Here is a 21,571-nt window from a genome sequence, read left to right on the forward strand (position 1 = left end):
GGACATTGAAGAATAAAGAAGATGTTAGTGGTATTAATGGGAACCATCAGGGGAGAGGTGAAGGTCTGTTTATGTCCCTGCGTGAAGGGAGAGGTGTATGAACAAGTTTTACAACTCCTATGGTTACAGAGAAAAATATAAAGGGTCAGGGAGAGGTTGAACGGACAAGGGAGTCATGGAGGCAGTAGTCCCTGCAGAAGGTAGAAAGGGTGGGGGATGTGTCTAATGGTGGTTGTAGGTGCCTTGTAGAAAACATGGCGGCCATTGGCTCCCAGTGATCTCCCACAGTACATGCAAATGGCCAGAGCTGTGTTGGTGAAACTCAGCAGGTCAGACAGGGCCTTTATGTAGCAAAGGTGGAGATGCATCACCAACGTTTAACACCTTGATGAAGGGCTCAGGCCCGAAACGTTGGTGATGTATCTTTACCTTTGCTACATAAAGGCCCTGTCTGACCTGCTGAGTTTCTCCAGCATTTGTGTGTTTTTTTCACTTAACCACGGTGTCCACAGAATCCTGGCGTTTTGGAGCTGTGTTTGTAATGCTATGAGTCGGGATGACAGCTCGCTGCTCTTTCTCCAGATGAGGTCGTGAGGTGTTTTATATTTTCCAAGGCAACCATTATTACTTTCTCATCTGAAAAGGATAGTACATCAGCCATGATAAGATGGCGGGATGAACTCGATGGGCCGAACTGCCTAATTCCACTCCTATGTCTTATGCTCCTCTGGAACTGTGTTTAAGTATGAATCGAGATATTGATTTAATGTCTTTAAAACTCCAAAGCCACCTGGGTGTGGCCTCTCTGAGGAGCAGAATGAGGCCATTCGGTTCATCAAGCCGGCTCTGCCATTTGAATCATGGCTGACGTGTTTTTTCAGAAGTTTGGCACTTCTTTCCTGCCACAGTAAGACTTCTGAATGACTTCCAAAATTGGAAAATTGTGTTGCCTTTTCCCCACCTAAACAGATCGTCCGGTGTTAATCGGCACCCATCTGGGGCCACCGGACACTAGCTCACATCTCACAGTGAGATACTTCAACGACCAAGGGGTTGTAGGCTGTAATAGACCCCATGGATCCTGGTGACTTATTATATAGTTCACACCGTATTCGGAGGACATTAAGTTCTTCGGTCAGCAGATTTCACCTCAAATTTTGCCTGTGAAATTGAACCCAGGTGGTATGCTACCTGAGCAAATGGCTATTTATAGCCTGGTTATTACAACCAGTGAGCAATTAATCATCCCGTCCTCATTCTCTGCAGCAGGGCTAAACCCAAGGAGCTGTGAAAGCTGCTGCTCTCAGCAAATGGATGCTTCCTCTGGCTCACGGTCTCTGCTTGCAGTCAAATGCCATAAAGCACCTTGTGGATCAACTTGATCAACATCGAGTCAGGCTGATGGCAACACTGATTTCACTATATGATTTCCACATCTGTTATTCAAATATATAGTCTGATTCACAAGGTAACACTAGGCAAGGTGTGTGATATCTTGAATCCAACAAGGATCACTGTGTACTGCACCAATACAATTATGTTGTCACCATTTGTAAGGATTATTATATACTGTTTCAGTCCAGTGAAGGTTTCTCAACAAGGTCCCAATCCAGTGGCGTTTACCACATACTATCTCAATACAATGAGAATCACTAAACTGTTTCAATCCAATAAACACCACCGTATATAGTTTGCGATAATTGAAGGTCTCATTCCAGTAATCTTTTATGTATACTTTTGAATTACACAGAGGATTCCTTTTTGGTAAAGGTCTCTGCATATTGTTTCAGACCTTTGAACATTCTTTCAAATCACTGAGGGTACATTTTTCCATGTATTCCAAATGGTGCCGGACTGTGGTAACATTTTGCGAGTTATCTGTACAGCAGGGAAAACGAAGCTTATCTCTGCAAACAATTCAATATTGATATTCAAATAGTTCAATCAATTCTATCCAATAAATATCACATCAAACTGTTTAAGAGCACTGAAGGTCACTGTTAATTGTTTCTGTCCAGAAGGGTCACTGTGCATGTTTTGGACTTCTGAGGGTGTTCTGGGAACACTCTCAGTTCACTTCAAACTTTTAGATCATCAGTCTGGGAAGTCACTGAAGGAAGTGGATTTGGTGCAATCTGTATGAATTTTAGCAGAACGAACTTAAAGTATTGTGTTCAGTTTTAGTTATCTCATTACAGGAAGGATGTAGAAGCTATGGAGAATGTGCAGAGATTTACCAGGATGTCTTATGAGGCAAGGTTGGCAGAGCTGGGGCTTTTCTCTTTGGAGCGAAGAAGGATGAAAGGTGACTTAATAGAGGCCCACATGATTCTGAAAGGCATAGATAAGGTACCTTTTTACCAAGGTAGGAGTAGAAACTAGAGGACATCTGTAAAAGTGAAGGGAGGGAAGTTAGGGAGACATCAGGGGAAAGTTTTTTTTTACACAGAGAGGTGTGGGTGCTGGAATGGATTGCCAGGTGTGGAGGCTGGAACAATAGGGGTATTTAAGAAACTCTTAGACAGACCCATGGATGAAAGAAAATTAGAGGGCTATGGGGCCAGGAAGATTTCGTATTTTTTTTAGGTATATATAGGTCGACACAACATCGTGCATCGAAGGGCCTGTACTGTGCTGTAATGTTCTAATGTTCTATGATTTGACAAAGTCTGGTAGACGATCATGAAGGTAAATGCTCATGAAATACGAAGCAGAGGCAAGTGCAATGAACCATGGGAAATAATTGTTTCTTTTCCCATAGCTGCTACCTGTTAAATATTTCTGATATTTCCTGTTTTGTCTGGATAGCCCTCAGAACAAAGTTTTTCAGTATAGATGAAAGGGTGGCACGGTTGGCGTAGCGGTTAGTGCAATGCGTTTACAGCTCCAGCGATCGAGACCAGGGTTCAAATCCTGTCTGTAAGGAGTTTGTATGTTCTCCCCGTGTCTGCATGGGCTTTCCCCTGGGGCTCCAGTTTCCTCCCACCATTTGAAAAGTACCCGGGGTGTAGATTAATCAGGAAATTGGGCAGCATGGACTTGAGAGCCAAAATGACCTTTTACCATGCTGTATGTCTAAATTTAAATTTTAAATTTAAAAAATTCAATTCAATTAGAGATTTGAGAAAATGAGCCATGTGGTTGAGCACCCTGTGTGTTGAAGGTATTCTCCAGGGAAGAGGCCACAACATGTGGCTTAGAGGGAAACCTGTGGGTGGTGGTTCCACCTGCTCCCCACCCCCTCCTCCGCATCTGCTGCCCTTGTCTATTTTGTCTGTGGGTTTGGGAGATGCATTTTGTAGACTCCACAGTGAGAAGATGGTGAAGGGAGTGAATTTTTCAGGTGCTCATGAAGGCGATGTTTCGTATGGAACAGTGTCAACCTTTTGAGTTATTGGTGGAGGCATTCCATCCTACTCCAAAATTGCAACCCGAGAGATGAGTTGCTCAATATTGAATGCCCAGGTTCTGACCTGCTTTTAAGAACATGGAAATTGGGAGAAGGATAAGGCCATTAGACCCTTCATGCCTACTCCACCATTCAAGAAGTCATGGGTAATTTTTTTTCCTAATTTTCCTGCCTTTCCACTATATCCTTTGATTTCACCAATACCCATTGTTCTCTGTTTTGAATATAATCAAACACAAAGCATCTACAAAAGCACAGAAATTTGGGGGAACCCAGCAGGTCTCACAGCATCCATAGAAGGTACCTTTATTGAACTATGTGAGATCTGCTGAGTTCCCCCAGCATTTCTCTGTTTTTACCACAATCACAGTATCTACAGACTTTCATGTTGCAGTCTTCCAGGGCAAGGTTTTACAAAAAAATCCATTCTCCAAGTGAAGAAATTCCTTTCATTTCACTCCTAGATTACCCTATGCTGGTGTGCCACCATGAGCAATGGAGCTTGGCTGTGTTGAGCGAGAAGTGTGAAAGAAATGTGCCAAGTCTAGCAATGTCTCAGTATGAACTTCTTTACTCGGAGGCTTGCCATCAGGGCCAATTTTAGGTGACTGTGGAACCATTTCACCAGGCCATTGGACTGTGGGTGGTATGCCGTCGTCCTGTGGAACAGAGTTCCCAGCAGCTGCGCTACAACAGACCATATCATTGACGTGAATTGAACTCCTCTGTCTGACGTAGTGTGGGCAGGGAGACTGAATCATGCAACCCAGGTTGCTATGAGCTTTCTGGCACACGTCTCTGCCGTCATGTCTACTTTGAGAACCGCCTCTGGCCACCTGGTAAATCTGTCCACCATTGTAAACGGGTACCTTGATCCTCTGGACACTGGTAGAGGGCCAATAATATCTATATGAACATGCTCAAACCTCCTATGTGTTGGTTGTAAAGCCTTTACATGCTTTTGCATCTTGGAGGTTTCGCAGTGTGTGCATGTTCTGGCCCAATGCCTCACCTGTTTCCAGAGTCCGTACCACACAAAGTGACTGGAAATTATTTTGACACTAGCCCAGATTTAAGGATGGGCTAACCCAAGCAAGGAGTCGAAAACTTGGCCTCTCCAGGCAACAGGAACAGTGGGACGGGGTTGTCCTGTTGAAACGTCATACAGAACTTTAACGCCCATTGGTCCAATGGGCACGTCCTCTAAATGGAGTCCAGTGACTACAGTGTAGTCATAGGTATCTCCTTGTCCTGTCATTGTGACTTTACTAAAGTGGTAAAGTCCACTCCCAACAACCCTACTGGGCTGCAGTCCGTGAAAGTGCGTTGGTAACCACATTGCTTTTCCCGGAAAGTGCGTGATTGTAGTGGAGAATTCAGATATGGGTCCGACACATCATCAAATGCAAAGGTCAGGGATTTGTGATCCATGAAGTTCGTAAACGCTCTACTGTCGAGAAAATACCGAAAATGCTGGATTGCAGGTACAGCTCCAGCAACTCCCTTTCAAACGCACTGTATTTCATCTCTGGGGGTTGTTGGTGTCATCTGAAAAAGACTAGTGGCTTCCATTGGCCATTAACCTACTGCTCCAGAACGCCGCCTACTGTTGCTTTGGAGGCATCCACTGTGAGGACTGTAGGGACGTCTATTCGTGAGTGGACAAGGAGCATAGCTTTGGCCAGGGTATTTTTGGTTTCAATGAAAGCCTTCATCGTCTCGTATGACTTCTCAACTTCTTTGGATTTTGTGGACATCAAAAAAAGAACTCAAAGAGGCTGAATGGAGTGAAAATGGCCATAGATGGAATTAACTGGTGACAGAAATTAACCATACTGACAAATTCTGTCGTCCTTTAACTGTGTCAGGCCTAGCGAATTGTCTGATGGCTTCCACCTTAGACGGTAGTGGTATGGCACCGTGGCGGTTGATACAATGTCCTAGAAAATTGATAGTTGACAACCCAAATTGACACTTTGCCAGGTTGATTGCGAGTCCAAAATTATCAAGATGGCAGCAGAGAATACGCAGGTATGCCAGGTGTTCCTGGTGGGAGCGGTTGGCTAGCAGGATATAATCTAACAGATGAATAGAAAATCCAAACCGCGTCCCACCTGGTCCATGAGGCGCTGGAGGGTTTATGCTGCATTTTTAAGACCAAAAGGAATTTGAAAAAACTCAAAGAGGCTGAATGGGGTGACAATGGCCATCATTGGAATGTCTGCTGGGTTAGCAGGGACCTGATGATATCCTCTGACCAGATCAATTTTCGAGAATGTACGCGATCCTTGTAAATTCGCTGTGAAATCTTATATGTGCAGGACTGGTTATCTATCAGAGGTGGTTGCATCCTTCAATCTCCTGTAGTCCCCTCATGGTCTCCATCCTCCTGTGGAATTAGCAACCATATAGAGTGGTGAGGCCCACGGGCTGTAGTCTACGGACCATGGGCGTGTGGGGGATGTCCTTCCATGGGGATGAAATGTATCACACCTTTAAGGTCTTCTGACAAACCATGTGGACGGAGGAAATCTACGCCCAGCAATGGTTGTGATACTGCGGCCACAATAAATGTCCATTTGAAACGGCTGGCACCAAATTGTAACGGGATGGTTTGCATACCATAGGTCACGATGGTGCTGCTGTGGCTGCCTTGAGGTCCAATCCAGCCCATTTTGTCCTAGTATCATGGCCTGAGGGAGTGAGGACACCGACGTCTGCACCCGTGACTACTAGGAACCTGCACCCAGAGTGTCTGTCCCAGACATACAGGAGGCTATCCTGGCGGCCAGCTGCCTTAGCCATTAGTGACAGCTGGCCAATTCTTTTTCCAAAAACGAGCATGGTGGTCAGCATCTGCCGGCCCCGGATTCCTACCTTCGGTGGTAGAAACACCAACTAGAATTGTCGCCATCACTGGTCGTTGTCGCTGCTGGTCTTGTTGCTGGGATGCGTTGAAGTTTTGTCCTTGGATGAGACACAGTACTCATTTCAGCACTGGCTGCGCCACGTTGCTTTGTGTGCCAAAGAACATTTGTGTATGCGTCTATCCTTCGTGGATCCGTGAAGTCCTCATCAGATAAGAGGATATCTTCGGGCATCTGCTCTAGAAAGATTTGTTCAAAAAGCAGACATGGTCTATGGTCACTTGCCAGTACCAGCATATCACTCATCAATGCCAATGGCGCCCAGTCACCCAGACTGTCCATATAGAGAAAAGGTGCGGCCTATTTGTGGCGTGATAGGCCGAATATCTCTAACAACAGGGCCTTGAGTGCTTCATACCTGTTGTTTTCTGGAGGCATCTCGACTATTCGGCCAGCTGTTTCTTGGTTGAACACAGCCTGGAAGGGTTGAATGGCCTGTTTCTCTATGCTGTAATGTTCTAAGGTTTGCTCTATGGTTCTACCATAATCATATTTTGTCACCCCCTGTTCCGCAGGCTCTACTTGTTTGGCTACCTCCTGTGTGGGACCTTACTGAAGGTCTGTCATCAAGAAAAAACTACGTCAGCCCAGTACATCACAGGCACAACTCTCCCCATCGTCGAGAAAATCTATACGGAAAACTGCCATTGGATCCACACCACCCAGGACACGCTCTGATCTCGCTGCTGCCATCAGAAAGGAGGTATAGGAGCCACAAGACTCACACCACCAGGTTCAGGAACAGCGGCTACCCCTCCACCATCACACACTTCAACAACAAACTCAATCAGGGACTCTTATTTTGCACGTTACTATTAGAAAATTATTTCTGGTATTGCACAGTTTGTTTGCACTTCCTATTTTTGTTCGCATTTCTCTCTTGTATACATATCTTTTCTTGAGTACAATTTTTTTTGCATATCCTAGCTTGTAGGAAAAGAATCTCAGGATTGTATGTGATGTCATGCACGCACTCTGACAATAAATCAGAACTTTGAATTTTGAATTTCCAATACATCACATCAACTACCTCCCGCTTGTCTACTCTGAGAATTATCCTCAAAGAGCTCCAGCAGATGAGGCAAACATGATTGCCCTTTCAGATATCCATGTTGACCATTAATGATCAGATTATTATTTTCTCTGTGTATTAAGATCATATGTTTTAGAGTCCAGCCAATCTCTTCAACCAATATCAGGCAGTTTTCTGCCTCCCTCCCTCAGGGCCCATTTACTATTCCTTGAATCTGCAAGAATCATTCCAGAAGATGAAGAATTTTGGAAGACTATTCAAAGCTTTCACTCTTTTTATAGGTATCTCCTTCAAAACTCCATCAGGTTCTTGGACTTGGTCGGTTTTCAGGTTCATTAATCTCTCCAGTAATCTGCTATTTTTTTTTTTATTTCTTTTACTTCCTCATTTACCTCTTTCAGTTTTTCTGACTGATTCTTCATCTCATTTTATGAAGATAAACCTAGTGTATGTTTAATTATTCTCTCATTTTGTGATTCCCCATTATAAATCTTTGAATTATAAAATAGGGAGAGAAACATTGGACAATAGAGTGAGATCAGCCACGATCTTGACGAACAAATGACCCTCTTACAAGGAGTGAAACACAGAGGTGTGTTTTCTTGAGTACAAGATGCTGTGACTGTAGTGAAAACACACAGTAAATGCTGGAGGAACTCAGCTGGTCTCGCAGCATCCTTTGGAGGTCAAGATATATTACCGATGTTTCGGGCCTGAGCCCTTCTTCGAGGTATAAGCAAAATACAGGCAGGCGTTTTTCAGACCCCTGCCTTGCTCTTTGCTTATACCTAGAAGGTCTCAGGTCTGAAATATCGTGAGCATCTTTTAAGTCAGATGTTCTACACCTGTTCCAATTTCTTACACGCTTATGGAACAATACAACCCTCACATTGAATCTAACGAATTTGAGCAGCGATTCATGTAGTCAAGTTGCCTGCTTTGTTTGCAGGTACCCATTGTCTGAACTAATAAATCACTGGTGAGAGACCAGAAGGAGGGAACCCACACTGAATGGTACCCACTTGAGCCCCTGATCGAACAAGTGCCTCCTGCCAAGATGTCAAGGAAGTGACAGTAGATCACAGGCATTGCTTCTAGACTAGCCTGGTAACGGATGATTGCTGTGCCTTTCAGAGATCTCGTTTGAAAGCAACATCAATGACCATATTCAGGGGTCGCCTCTCAATTCAGAGCTGTCACCCACTTCAGGATGATGGACTCCCTGGGGGGGATTACCAACTGAATTTGCTGCAAGACTGAGCCCAGAATAAATCCAGCAGATAACAACTTCCTGTATGTTTCTCAGGAATAGGAAGGAGCAATGAATTTAAACTGCTTCTAACAAATGGTAATTTAAAAGGCTACTCGCTGTTGCAATGAAAGAGCAAAGTTATGCATAGTAAACTTCAAACAAGGAGCAAAAATGATAAGGAGCATGGTGGAAGAAAGTACATCTGGAGAATGGTGGAGAGATAGATTCTGGTGCAGGATTATGCTTGGCATGGTGGAGGAAAGTACATCTGGAGAACGGTGGAGAGATAGATTCTGGTGCAGGATTATGCTTGGCATGGTGGAGGAAAGTACATCTGGAGAATGGTGGAGAGATAGATTCTGGTGCAGGATTATGCAGGAATGAATTGTGGCAGAGCAGCAGAAGAAAGCAGGAGTATGGGATGGAGAAAGTTAATGAGAAGAGTGTGGATAAAGTAAAAGCTTGAAAGTTTGAAAAAGAGAAAAGTAAGAATAGAGTGTACAAAAGTCAAGAGCGAAAGAGGCAAAGATGACCAGATCTTCAAAGCACGATGGGTATAAGGGCACTTTATCTGAAATATTCAAAAAAAGGTCAGTGAAACAAATCAGTACAAAGGGGTAGGATTTAGTGGCCATTACAGAAATGTGATTGCAGGGTGGAGAGGATTGGGAATTACATATCCAAGGATATCAGGTAATATGGAAGGAGAGGCAAAAAGGTAAGGGAGGTGGGGTAGCCCTCTTAGGTAAGGATGAGATCAGGGCAATAATGAGATATGATATATGAAAATGGTGAATCCATCTGGTGGGAGTTGTCCACAGGCCACCCAATAACATTAATGTGGCACAGGCAATAAACCAAGAAATATCGGAGACACGTTAGGATGGAACAGCAGTTACTGTGGGGGAACTTTAACATGGTGAGTTAGGTTGGTTGAGGCATCCTTGAAGAGGATGTCATAGAATGTATAGCGCCTTTCTTGAACAGCATGCTACTGAACCTACAAGGGAACATGGATCTGGTCCTGTGGAATGAGACAGGTAAAATTAGAAATCTTGTTATTAGGGATCACCTTGGAAAGAGTGATCACAGTATGATTCAGTTTCTCATATAAATGGAGGGCACAATAGTTCAGTTTAAAACCAGTTATCACGCCTAAACAAGGGAAACTACAAGGGGAAGAGGGATGGCCAGGGTGGACTGGGAGCGCAGGCAAAATGGTTGAAGAACAGTGGAAGACTTTCAAAGAAATTTTTCACGCTGCTCAACAAAAGTAGATTCCAGCAAGGACAGTAAGGGTGGGGGCAGCCAGCCTTAGATAACTAAGGAAGTAAAGGAAGGCATCAGACTAAAAGCTGTGAACAAAACATACAAAGTCGCCAAGAGCAGTGGGAAATTTGAAGATTGGGAAAATTTTTAAAAAGTAACAAAGAACCAAGAACCACAAAGCAAATAATAAAGAGAGGGAAGGTAGAGACTATGAAAAAAGATTAGCACAAAGTATGAAAACGGACAGTAAAAGTTTGTATAATTATTATATATAAAGCAGAAAAGGATGGGTAAAGGATTGGTTCCTTGGAGAAAGAGAAGGGGGAGATTCAAACAAGAGGGCATGGATTGAGAGTAAAAGGGGAAAAGTTTAGGGGAAACGAGAGGGAGAATTTCTTCACACAGAGGGTGGTGGGGGTGTGGAATGAACTTCCGGGAGAGGTGGTAGAAGCGAGATCGATGTTAATATTCAAGGAAAGGTTGGATAGGTATATGATGAGAGAGGTGTGGAGGGTTATGGGCCGAATGTGGGTCAGTGGGACTAGGTGGAAGAAATAATTCAGCCTGGACTAGTAGGGCCAAACTGACCTGTTTCTGTACTGTAAATGGTTATATAAAGTTATAGTAGAGGATTTGGTGATAATTTACCAAAATTCTCTGGACTCTGAGCAGGTTCCAGCGGACTGAAAGATGGCAAATGTCAGGCCACTATTCAAAAATGGATGTAGGCAAAAGGCATGGATCCAAAGGCCCGTTAGTTTAATATCTGTAGTTGGGAAAATGCTTGAAGCTATTATTAAAAAAGAAATAGTGAGGCATCTGGAGCGAAATGGATCCTTCAGGCAGACGCAGCGTGGATTCAGTAAAGGCAGGTCCTATTTGACAAATTTACTGGAGTTTTTTGAGAAGATAACAAGCACAGTAGATAGAGGGGAACAGATTGATTGGTCAGCCAACAGGAAGCAGAGAATTGGAATACAGGGGTGTTTTTCTGATTAGCAATCAATGGTGAGTGGGGTGCTGCAGGGGTCAGGGCTTGACCTGTAACTGTTCATGATATACATGAATGATCTGGAAGAGGGGACAGAGTGTAGTGTATCTAAGTTTGCTGTTGACACTAAATTGAATGGAAAAGTAAATTATGCAGAGGATACGGCGAGTCTGCAGAGAGATATGGATAGGTTAAGTGAGTGAGTAAAGGTCTGGCAGATGGAGTAATATGTTGGTAAATGCAAGGTATCCACTTTGGAAAAAAAAATGGAAGATCAGAGTATTATTTAAATGGCAAGCGATTGCAACATGCTGCCATGCAGAAGGACTTGGGAGTGCTTGTGCATGAATCACAAAAGGTTGGTTTGCAGGTGCAGCTGTTAATCAAGAAGGCAAATGGAATGCTGCATTCATCGCTAAAGGGATTGAATTTAGAAGCAGGGAAGTTATCCTGCAACTGTACAAGGTACTGGTGAGGCCGCATCCAGAGTATTGTGCATATTTCTGGTCTCCTTACTGTACTAGCTTTGGAGGCGGTCCAGAGGAGGTTCACCAGGTTGATTCCAGAGATGAGGGGATTAGCCTATGAGGAGAGATTGTGCTGCTTGGGACTGTAGTCACTGGAATTTAGAAGAATGAGAGGGGATATCATATAAACATATAAAATTATGAAAGGCATCGATAAGATAGAGATAGTTAGGTTGTTCCCATTGGTGGGGGAGTCTAAAACTAGGGAACACAGGATCAAGAGTCAGGGTAGTAGGTTTCGGACGAGATGAGGAGGAACTGCTTTTCCCAGAGGATGGTAAATCTGTGGAATTCGCTGCCCATTGAAGCAGAGAAGGTGACCTCAGTGAATATATTTAAGATAAGGTTAGATAGATTTCTAGATAGGAAGGGAATTAAGGGATGTGGAGAAAAGGCAGTCTCGATAGACTTAAGCCTATCATGAGATCAGCCATGATCATATTGAATGGCTGAGCAGGCTCGACAGGCTGGATGGCCTACTCCTGCTTCTATTTCTTATATTCTTATCTTGGGACGTCATTGTGAGCTGAAGGGCCTGCACTGTACCGTAACCTGAGTATAACACAAGTACATAACAATGAAAGTGAGCAGAGGGGTCAGCCAAAATACAAACCACCGACCAGAAAACTGTTTCTTCAAAAATTCTAAATGCAATCATTGCAAAACAAAAGGACATATCAAAGCTAAATGACCGCTTCTAAATAAACAGGCAGCTAAAGTCAAAACAAATGCAGAGAGAGAGAGGCAACCTAGCAAAGGTGATGATAACAGCCCAGCGGCTGACCTTGAGTGGCAGAACACTCAAGCTCCAGAAATTTCAGCTCCTGAGATATTACACATTCGAGTGATCTTTAAACAGCTAAAAATAAATGGACACCCCCCCCTGAAGATGGAGTTAGACACAGGGGCAGAGGAGTCCCTAATGTCTTTACATGTAAAGGAACGCTTGCTACCCTGCCTCCCGGTAAAAACAACTGAAATAACTCTAAGATCTGTTACAGGAGACAGAATCAAAGTGTTTGGAAAATGTACGGTCCAAGTACAATACAAACGACAGCAACCAAAAACACTCTCTCTACATCACAGATACCCAGGGACCAGCACTTTTCGGAAGAAACTGGCTACAGCACATTCCCCTAGATTAGCTTGAAATTGGTTCAATACTAAATGTAAACCACACAGACACCTCCCAGCCAGAACTCGACCAAATCCTTGACAACCATGCAGTGGTTTTCAAACAAGAATTGGGAAAAATCAAAGGTGTTCAAACCAAACTGCAATTAAAAGATAAAGCAGAACCAAAATTCTTCAAAGCCAGAACAGTCCTATTTCCAATGAAAGGAAAAACTGAGGCTGAATTAAACAGAATAAAACATGAAGGCATATTAGAAATACAATACAGCGAATGGGCAGCGCCCATTGTACCCGTACGAAAAGCAAACAATGAAATTCGCATTCGCGCCGATTACAAAGTCATCATCAATCCATCCCTCAAAATACTCGAACACCCAATGCCCAAGGCAGAAGAATTGTTCCAAGTACTAAACGGAGGGCAAAAATTCACAAAATTAGATTTTTCACAAGCTAGAATTGGACAAAATGTGTGACAATCAATCCCCACCTGGGACTATTCACCTGTACACACGGGCCTTACGGAATTTGAGCAGCACCTGGGATTTTTCAAGCAACAAAGGACAAATTACTACGTGGACTCTCAGTTGGGTGTTACCCAGATAATATCATCATCACCGGCCGAAACGACAGTGAACACTTACAAAACCTTGAAAAGGTTTTAACCAGACTACATACGATTACAAAAAGACAAATGTGTCTTCATGCGCCCCTCAGTAACATGCCTTGGGTTTACAATCGACAACGAGGGGGTGCAAATGAATCCAGCAGGAACAGAAGCCGTTCGCAAGGCCGCATATTCAACCAACAAATCGGAAATACAGTCTTTCCTAGGTCTTGTTAATCACAACTGAAAACATAATATGTCTACACTATGTAGCCCACTGAACCAATTACTTAAGAAAGATCAAACATGTTATTGGAACACAGAAACTAAAAACACAGTCGATCAACTAAAGGAAATACTAACATCAACAAATAAGGTGCTGCTCCACTATGACCCTAGTAAAGAAGGTACACTAGCTGTGGATGCTTCACCAGTGGGACTAGGAGCGGTACTATCCCAAATCACAGAAAAAGGTGAGCAACCAGTAACATTAACCACAAACGAACGCAATTACTCCCAACTAGAAGAAGGATTGGAAATAATTTTTGGTGTAAAAAGAATTCCACTAATACCTTGATGGAAAAAAATTCACCCTGATCTCAGACAACAAGCCTCTTAGTTTAATCCTAGGGCCACACAAAGATATACCAGTATTAGCTGGAGCCAGAATTCAAAGATGGGCCATGCTACTAGCAGTGTATAATTATGATATAAAACATAAACCAGGAACACTCAACGGCCATGCAGATGCCTTATCACACATGCCGCTACCCGAAACAGAACAACGAGAAGAAATTATTAAATGGAGAGCAGAGGCAGCAGCGATCAACCAAGACTAACTTCAACAACGTCCCATTTCAGCCCTGATGATCACAAAGGAAACCCGAAAAGATGCAACATTAAGCAAGATCCTATACTTCACCCTTAATGGGTGGCCCGAATCTGAAGTTATTCCAGAAGATCTAAAACGTTACCATACACGCCGCCATGAACTATCAGTTGAAGAAGGATGTTTGCTATGGGTTACCCATACAATTATTCCAGCCAAATGGCAAACTACCATCTTATCCGAACTGCACCACAACCATCCAGGAATGGTACAAATGAAAGCACTGGCCTGGATGCATGTCTGGTGGCCCTCCATAGATGGAAACATTGAAACAACAGTGAGAATGCAAATTATGTCAGTCAATGCAGCCAAAAATGCCGCAAGCCAAAGCTAACTCATGGAAATGGCCATCCAAAACCTGGCATCGGATTCATGTAGACTTCGCTGGATCATTCATGGGTGAGACTTTCTTAATGGCTGTGGACACTCACTCCAAATGGCCAGTAGTTTCACAGCTGAAAAACACCAAAGCAGATCCCGCGATTGACTGTCTACGAGCTATCTTTGCTACTTATGGATTGCCTTATGAATTAGTTACAGACATGGGCCTCAATTTACATCAGAAAATTTTTAAAAATTTATGCGCGACAACAATATTGGACATATTTTGTCCGCACCCTATCACCCAAGTACTAATGGGGAGGCAGAACGTTTTGTACAAACATTCAAAAAAGCAATGAAATCCTTGAAACTTTTGAAAGCCTCCTGGACACACAAAATTGCAGATTTCCTATTGGAAACATGCCGCATTGTACCACAAAATGCACCCCAGCAGAACCAGGCTGTCCACAGTTCACCTAGATCTGGGTCTCTGATTGCAAAAAACAGCATCGCCACAGACCTCACTGAGAATGTTGGAAGTGAGCGAGAGAGTTCTGGTACAAGATTATAGACAATAATAAAAACCCATGGGTGGTAGGAGTAATCTTACAAAAATTGAGCCCCTGCTCATACTCTGTTCTAGTGGGGGACAGATTGTAGAAGTGACACATTGACCAATTACAAGCATTGACTGATACTAAGATCCTTGAACTGCCTCATGAGCTGGAGGAGGTGAACCTGACCTGCCATGGCCTGCCCCGATCATCCCACCCCTCAGACCGAGTAAGGGCGGGACAGAGAAGGTCAAAGAGCTGAGGAGTCTAGTAACTGAGACACGCAGCTAGGAGGGCAGCAAAGATGGGCAGTCGCCGCCGAAGGTCAGCGAAGGCGGGTAGTTGCTGCCGACTCGACAGCTGACCCGATTATCTACGGGTCCCGAGCAAAGACCGGCACAGCAAACCACGCCAAGAAGACCAGCTGAATGCTTTAAGAACTATGTGCCCTGATTATTATTAAATATTTTCCCTTTTATAATTATAATTACTCATGAGATGTATTCTAATTCTCACTTGTAGTCCTGGGCCCGATGTAATCTTATTGGTTCGAAGTGGCCCAGTCAGTATTTATTGCACGGGGTGGGGGGGGGGGGAAAGAATGTTGGGTATAAGCCCACCCTCTGCTGGACATCATGATGCCCACATCATGATGTCACCCTTCCATATATATAACCTTGTGTGTCAGTAGCCATGTTAGTCTAATAGAAGTAAAGGATAAGTGCATACACAAGGGTGAATCTTTGGACTTCGTTGCCCATTGAAGCACTGAAGGTGACCTCCGTGAATATACTTAAGGCAAGGTTGGATAGATTTCTACATAGGAAGGGAATTAAGGGATATGGAGAAAAGACAGTTCAATGGACTTGAGCCTATCATGAGATCAGCCATGATTATATTGAATGGCGGAGCAAGCTCGACAGGCCGGATAGCCTACTCCTGCTCGTGTTTCAAGGTTGGGACGACATTGTGAGCTGAAAAGCCTGCACTGTGCCGTAACATGACTCTAATAAGAGAACATAACAATGAAAGTGAGTGTCAGGGTCAGCCAAATGGTATCCTTGATATGAATATAAATTCTAACATTAATGTCTCTAATCTACTAAATACTTAAAACTGTCCCAAGCTTCACAGTTGCCCTGACCTTTCTGCTCAATCATTTACTTTTTTGTTCTTTATCCAGTCACTCTTTCATTTACATTTTTGATTCTCAATTTCAAATCATTCCATTCCCTTAAAACTACTCCAAATGGTCTGAAATATGCTGCAATGTTCTATGTTCCATCCCCCCAGATCCACAATTCTGTAAAATCTCCAAGCTCCTCCAAATCTGGTCTCTTACCCAACCTTGGTCTTAATCTTTCCACCATTGCTGGCTATCAGGGACAGAAGTTCTGGACTTTCTGCTGAAGCCTCTTCACCTTTTGAACTTTTCCCACTTCATCGCTTGAATTTATTGCTCCCTTTGAAGTTACACTTTAAAATCTACCATTCCAACCCAAGGATTTTGCCAGTCAGCATGATATCTCCCCAAATGGCTTGGTTACATTTTGTCTGATAACATTCATATGCGGCAATTTGGGGAAAAGGTAAATGAATGAATCAGCTGGCTGTAGATCCACCCCCTCCTCGAGCTTCCTTTTTCTCCGCAAAAACATAAGAGAGAGGGCATGAGTGAGCCCCTAGCCCCAGGTCCAACATTTACAGAGATCATGATTGATCTGATCCTGATGACAAAGAACACTGGACAACGAAGATTTTGCTTCCTGAACACTTTTATGAATTTTGGGCTGCTGACCTCGAAAATCACTATAAAATTTTCCTATCACATATTGTTTTTTCGATATAACTTATTTTTGTAATTTCCTGTCATATTTTAAGTCACCTGTAGTAAGCTGTTTTGGTCCGTCTAAGTATAATGCAAATTTTGTCTTAGGCCTGGGCATGCTTTGTCAGGATAGATGCAGACAGACTATAAAAGCAGCTCACATATATATATTTGAATTAATAAACCTGCTCCAGCCATGTACTTTTGAAAGGAATTAAACTCTAAAGCAACAGAAGGTCAACTGGGACTTGGTGATTGCAATGTAACATGGTGTCATCGAAATGGAACAAGCGACAAAACCTGCAAATGGAATTACGTGAAGTGCAAGAAACACACTGGGAATCCTGTCATGATTAAGCTTCCTGAGTAATCCAGACATGAACTAACCTTGTGTCCCGTCTCACAGTGTTTGCAGTCACACGTAAAGCAGTACTGCTTCTCTGTCTGTCTCCGTCGATCCTGGCTTGTTGCCATGACATCAATGTAGCTGACCGTCAACTAGTGGGCAGAAAGGAAAAAATTAATCAGCTTGAAGTATTAATAGCTTCTATCATCCAACACAAAGCCAAGCTATCAACGCCAACATGTACACTGGCTGTGTAAGTTCTTGTATTTTATAGATATGCTGATATTTTGTCTTACAGTTTCAGGACTGTTTCAGGCAGTGAGCCTGCAGGATTGAGGCCAGTGTTTAGAGAACATTATAGGACAGTACAGGCCCACGATGTTGTGCCAACCTATATATACCTAAAAAAAACCCTATTTTTCCAACCTCCACCACCACCCCCAGCAATGCATTTGTTTGAAAAAAAACCTCACCCATCATGTCTCCCCTAAACCTTTATCCTTTCACTTTATACATATTTCCTCTTGAACCTGCTACTCCCACCCTGAGATAAAGGTGCTGGCTGTCCACCTCATCTATGCCTCTCATAATCTTGTAGGCCTCTATTGATTCACCTCTCATTCTCTAAAGCCCTAATCGTGCCTCACATTTTCCAATCCAGCCAACACCCTGGTAAATCTCTGCACCCTCTCCATGGCTTCCACATCCTTCCTGTAATGAGGTGACCAGAACTGAATGCAAAATTCTACTTGTGGCCTCACCAGAAATTTATAGAGTTCCAACATTACCTCACGACTCCTGAAGTCAATCCCACCACTAATTAAGCCCCACATACCATCGACCATCTTAACTATCCTATCAACCTGCACTGCAACCTTGAGAGATCTATGGATTTGGACCTCAAAGTTCCTCATTAAATAGACTGCTTCATTAAATAGATTAAACAGTCACGTGCACCAAGATACAGTGAAAAGTTTTGCTCTGTGCGCTATCCAAGCAAATCAACCCATACTTAGAGCAGGTCGTGCAATGATAAAAGTGCAGGGTGCAGAGTCAGGGTGCAGGAATTAGTGTGACAAAGACAAGATGCAGGGTATAGAGAAAGGACAGTTGAATCAATGCAAGGCCATCAACTTGTACTAATGAGAGGACTATTTAAGGGTTTGATAACAGTAGGAAATAAACTGTCCTTGAATCTGGAGGTTCATGTTTTTATGCTCTTGTGATGTCTGCCCAACAGAAGTGGGGAGAAGAGAGTGATGTAGGAAGGGTCTTTAATATGTTAGCATCTCCTGAGACAGCGGGAGGTATAGAATTGTTTTCTGATGGCCTGAACTGCATTCAAGCCTGAGATCTTGAAGAGTCAGTCTTCAAATCCAGAACAATCCCATTTGCTATGAATTGAAAAATTGAGGCTGAATTAAACAGACTAAAACACGAAGGCAAATTAGATACACATCAGCGATTGGGCAGCGCCCATAGTACCCATAGAAAAAGCAAACGGTGAGATTCTCCCTGGCTTTATTCATCTCTGTTCCTTATGGATGCTCAATTCATCCAATTACCTAGCGATACCCATAAAAATGCCAGAATCCCAAAATGAACATAAAAGACTTGACTTTTGTGACATTACCAGCAGTCTTCTCTACAAAACAGATTCAAGCAGTGATGATCATTGATCACTCAGCAACCTGTCCCTAGGGAAACAGGGAAAGTGGGATGGACAAAGCATAATAACCATCAGACCAGAGGACTATAGAACACAACAGCATAAAAACCGGGCCAATTTGGCCCATCTAGTCTGTGCCAGACTATTATTCTCCTGAGACCCATTGACCTGTGCACGGACTGTAGCCCTCCAGAGCTCTCCCAGCCATGTCCCTTTTCAAATTTGTCATAAATGTCTAAATTGAGCCCACATTCACCACTTCAACTGGCAGCTTATTCCATACTCCTGCCAATCTCTGCATAAAGAAGTTTCCCCTTTAAACATTTCCCCTTTCACCCTTAACCCATGTCCTCTGGTTCTTGTCTCACCCAACCTGAGTGGAAAAAGCCCACTTGCATTTCCTCTATCTACACCCCACGTAATTTTGTATACGATTTATTTTGTACAATTTTGTATCTTGGGTTGCCTCAGAGCAGCAAATAGCCAATGAGGACAGCTTTTAAAAAATTTTATACATACAGCATGGTAACAGGCCCTCTCGGCCCACAAGCTCATGCCCCCCAATTACACCCAATTAATCTACAACCCCCATATATTTTGAAAGATGGGAGGAAACTGGAGCACCCAGAGGAAACCCACACAGACACGGGAAGAACGTACAAACTCCTCACAGACAGTGCCAGATTCAAACCCAGGTGGTTGGTGCTGTGACGGCGTTGCACTTACGCATGGGACATGTAAAAACCATGTTGCAGCTGATGGGTAACGGAAATTCACCCTGACAGAATTCGTGTCACTCCCAAAAAGTCTGTGCTCTGAAATAAAATCTCAAAACTTAGGCTAATAAAAGTAAATCAACACATTTCGTTTTTTTTTAAACTCGCATTTCTTAACACATGTGCAGGTCACGCATCTTTAGTGCTACAGAGAAACGCAACTCAGAACATTTTCTCAGAATGCAACCCCTTCCTCCACCCATAATGTGAGGGTCATGTGTATCCAAAAACTCAAATCAGGCCGCATCTGTGGAAGAGGAAACAGTTAATGTTTAGTGTCTGGGGCACCTTATCTGAGCAAATTCTGGCAAACTATCTCATTCCTGGAATATTAACCCCATTTCCCCTTCCACAGATGCTGCCTGACCTGCTGAGTGCTTCCAGCATTTTGATACAAAGATACCGCATGGTAACAAGCTCTTCCATCCCATGATCCCGCGGTGCCCAAATACACCCATGTGACCAATTAACCCCATATGTCTTTGGAACATGGGAGGATATCCACACTGACACAGGGTGAACATACAAACTCCTTACAGATAGGTATGCCCGCATGGTGTGCTGCCTCCCTGGTGCAAGGGTGCGGGATATCTCAAATCGGGTCCAGGGTATTCTAAAAGGGGAAGGGTACCAATGACATAGATAAAAAGGAGGAAGTACTGAAAAAGGATTACAGAGAGCTAGGACAGAAACTAAGAAATAGGACAGCCAGGGTGGTGATCTCTGGTTTGCTACCTGTGCCAAGTGCAACTGAGGACAAAAATGGAAGGTTAAGAAAAATGAATGTGTGGCTGAGGGGCTGGTGTAAAGGACAGGGTTTTGGCTTCTTGGATCATTGGGATCTCTTTTGGGGAAGGCATGACCTCTACAAGAAGGATGGGTTACACCTAAACCCAAAAGGGGTCAATATATTGGCAGCTAGGTTTGGTACAGCCGTCGGGTGCGGTTTAAACTAATTTGGCAGGGGGGTGGGAACCTGTATGATAGGGCAAAGGACAGAAAAGATAAAACAGGAAAAGTTTGGTTAGGCAGCGAAAGTAAAAAATCAGAAAGAGCAAGGAGGGTGAAAAAAGCAAATCTGAAGGCTTTATATCTTAATGCAAGAAGCATTCGGAACAAGGTAGATGAATTAGCTGTGGAAATTGAGATAAACAAATATGATTTGATTGGGATTACAGAAACATGGCTGCAGGGTGGGCAAGCCTGGGAACTTAACATCCCGGGGTATACAATATTTAGGAGGGATCGGCAAGAAAGAATAGGGGGTGGGGTAGTATTGATGGTGAGAGAAGGGACCGACACGATTGACAGGAAGGATATTAACTCAGAAGATGCGGAATCTATATGGGTAGAACTGAGGAATAGCAAGGAGCGGAAAACGTTAGTGGGGGTGGTATATAGGCCTCCAAATAGTAGTGTAGACGTGAGGGAAGGCATTAAAAGAGAAATTAGAAAAGCGTGCAATAAGGGAACAGCTGTAATCATGGGAGACTTTAATTTGCATATAGATTGGACTAGTTAAATTGGTAAAAATACAGAGGAGGAGGAATTCCTTGAATGTTTACGGGATGGATATCTAGACAAATATGTCGAGGAACCAACTCGGGAGCAGGCCATTTTAGATTGGGTATTATGCAATGATAAGGGGCTAATCAACAATCTTGTTCTACGAGGCCCTTTGGGTAGGAGCGATCGCAATATGATCGAATTCTCACTCGACATGGAGAGTGATGAAATTAAAACCGAGACTAAAGTCCTGAATTTAAATAAAGGGAATTATGATGGTATGAGACGGGAGTTGAGTAAGATTGATTGGGTGGTGTTTATGGGGGAGTTGACTGTGGATAGACAATGGAAAGCATTCACAGATCTAATGGAGAAATTGCAAAAATCGTTTATACCGGTTTGGCATAAAAATAAACCAAAAAAGGTGACTCAACCGTGGATAACAAGGGAAATTAGAGACAGCATTGCGTCCAAAAAGAGAGCATATCAATTGGCCAAAAAAAGTACTGCAACCGAAGACTGGGAGCAGTTCAAGA

General features: G+C 43.3%; 1 protein-coding gene across 1 annotated transcript in view; it reads right to left on the reverse strand.

Moving 5' to 3' along the window:
• smyd3 (SET and MYND domain containing 3) overlaps window positions 1-21,571 on the reverse strand; it is a 949,011-nt gene that overhangs the window by 131,448 nt on the left and 795,992 nt on the right. Inside the window, exon 8 of the mRNA XM_069930861.1 lies at window positions 17,126-17,236. Coding sequence (XP_069786962.1) covers window positions 17,126-17,236 — 111 coding nt within the window. The remainder of the gene's footprint in view (window positions 1-17,125; window positions 17,237-21,571) is intronic.

Source organism: Narcine bancroftii, chromosome 4 (genome assembly GCF_036971445.1).
Source record: "Narcine bancroftii isolate sNarBan1 chromosome 4, sNarBan1.hap1, whole genome shotgun sequence".
In the NCBI taxonomy this organism is placed as follows: Eukaryota; Metazoa; Chordata; class Chondrichthyes; order Torpediniformes; family Narcinidae; genus Narcine; species Narcine bancroftii.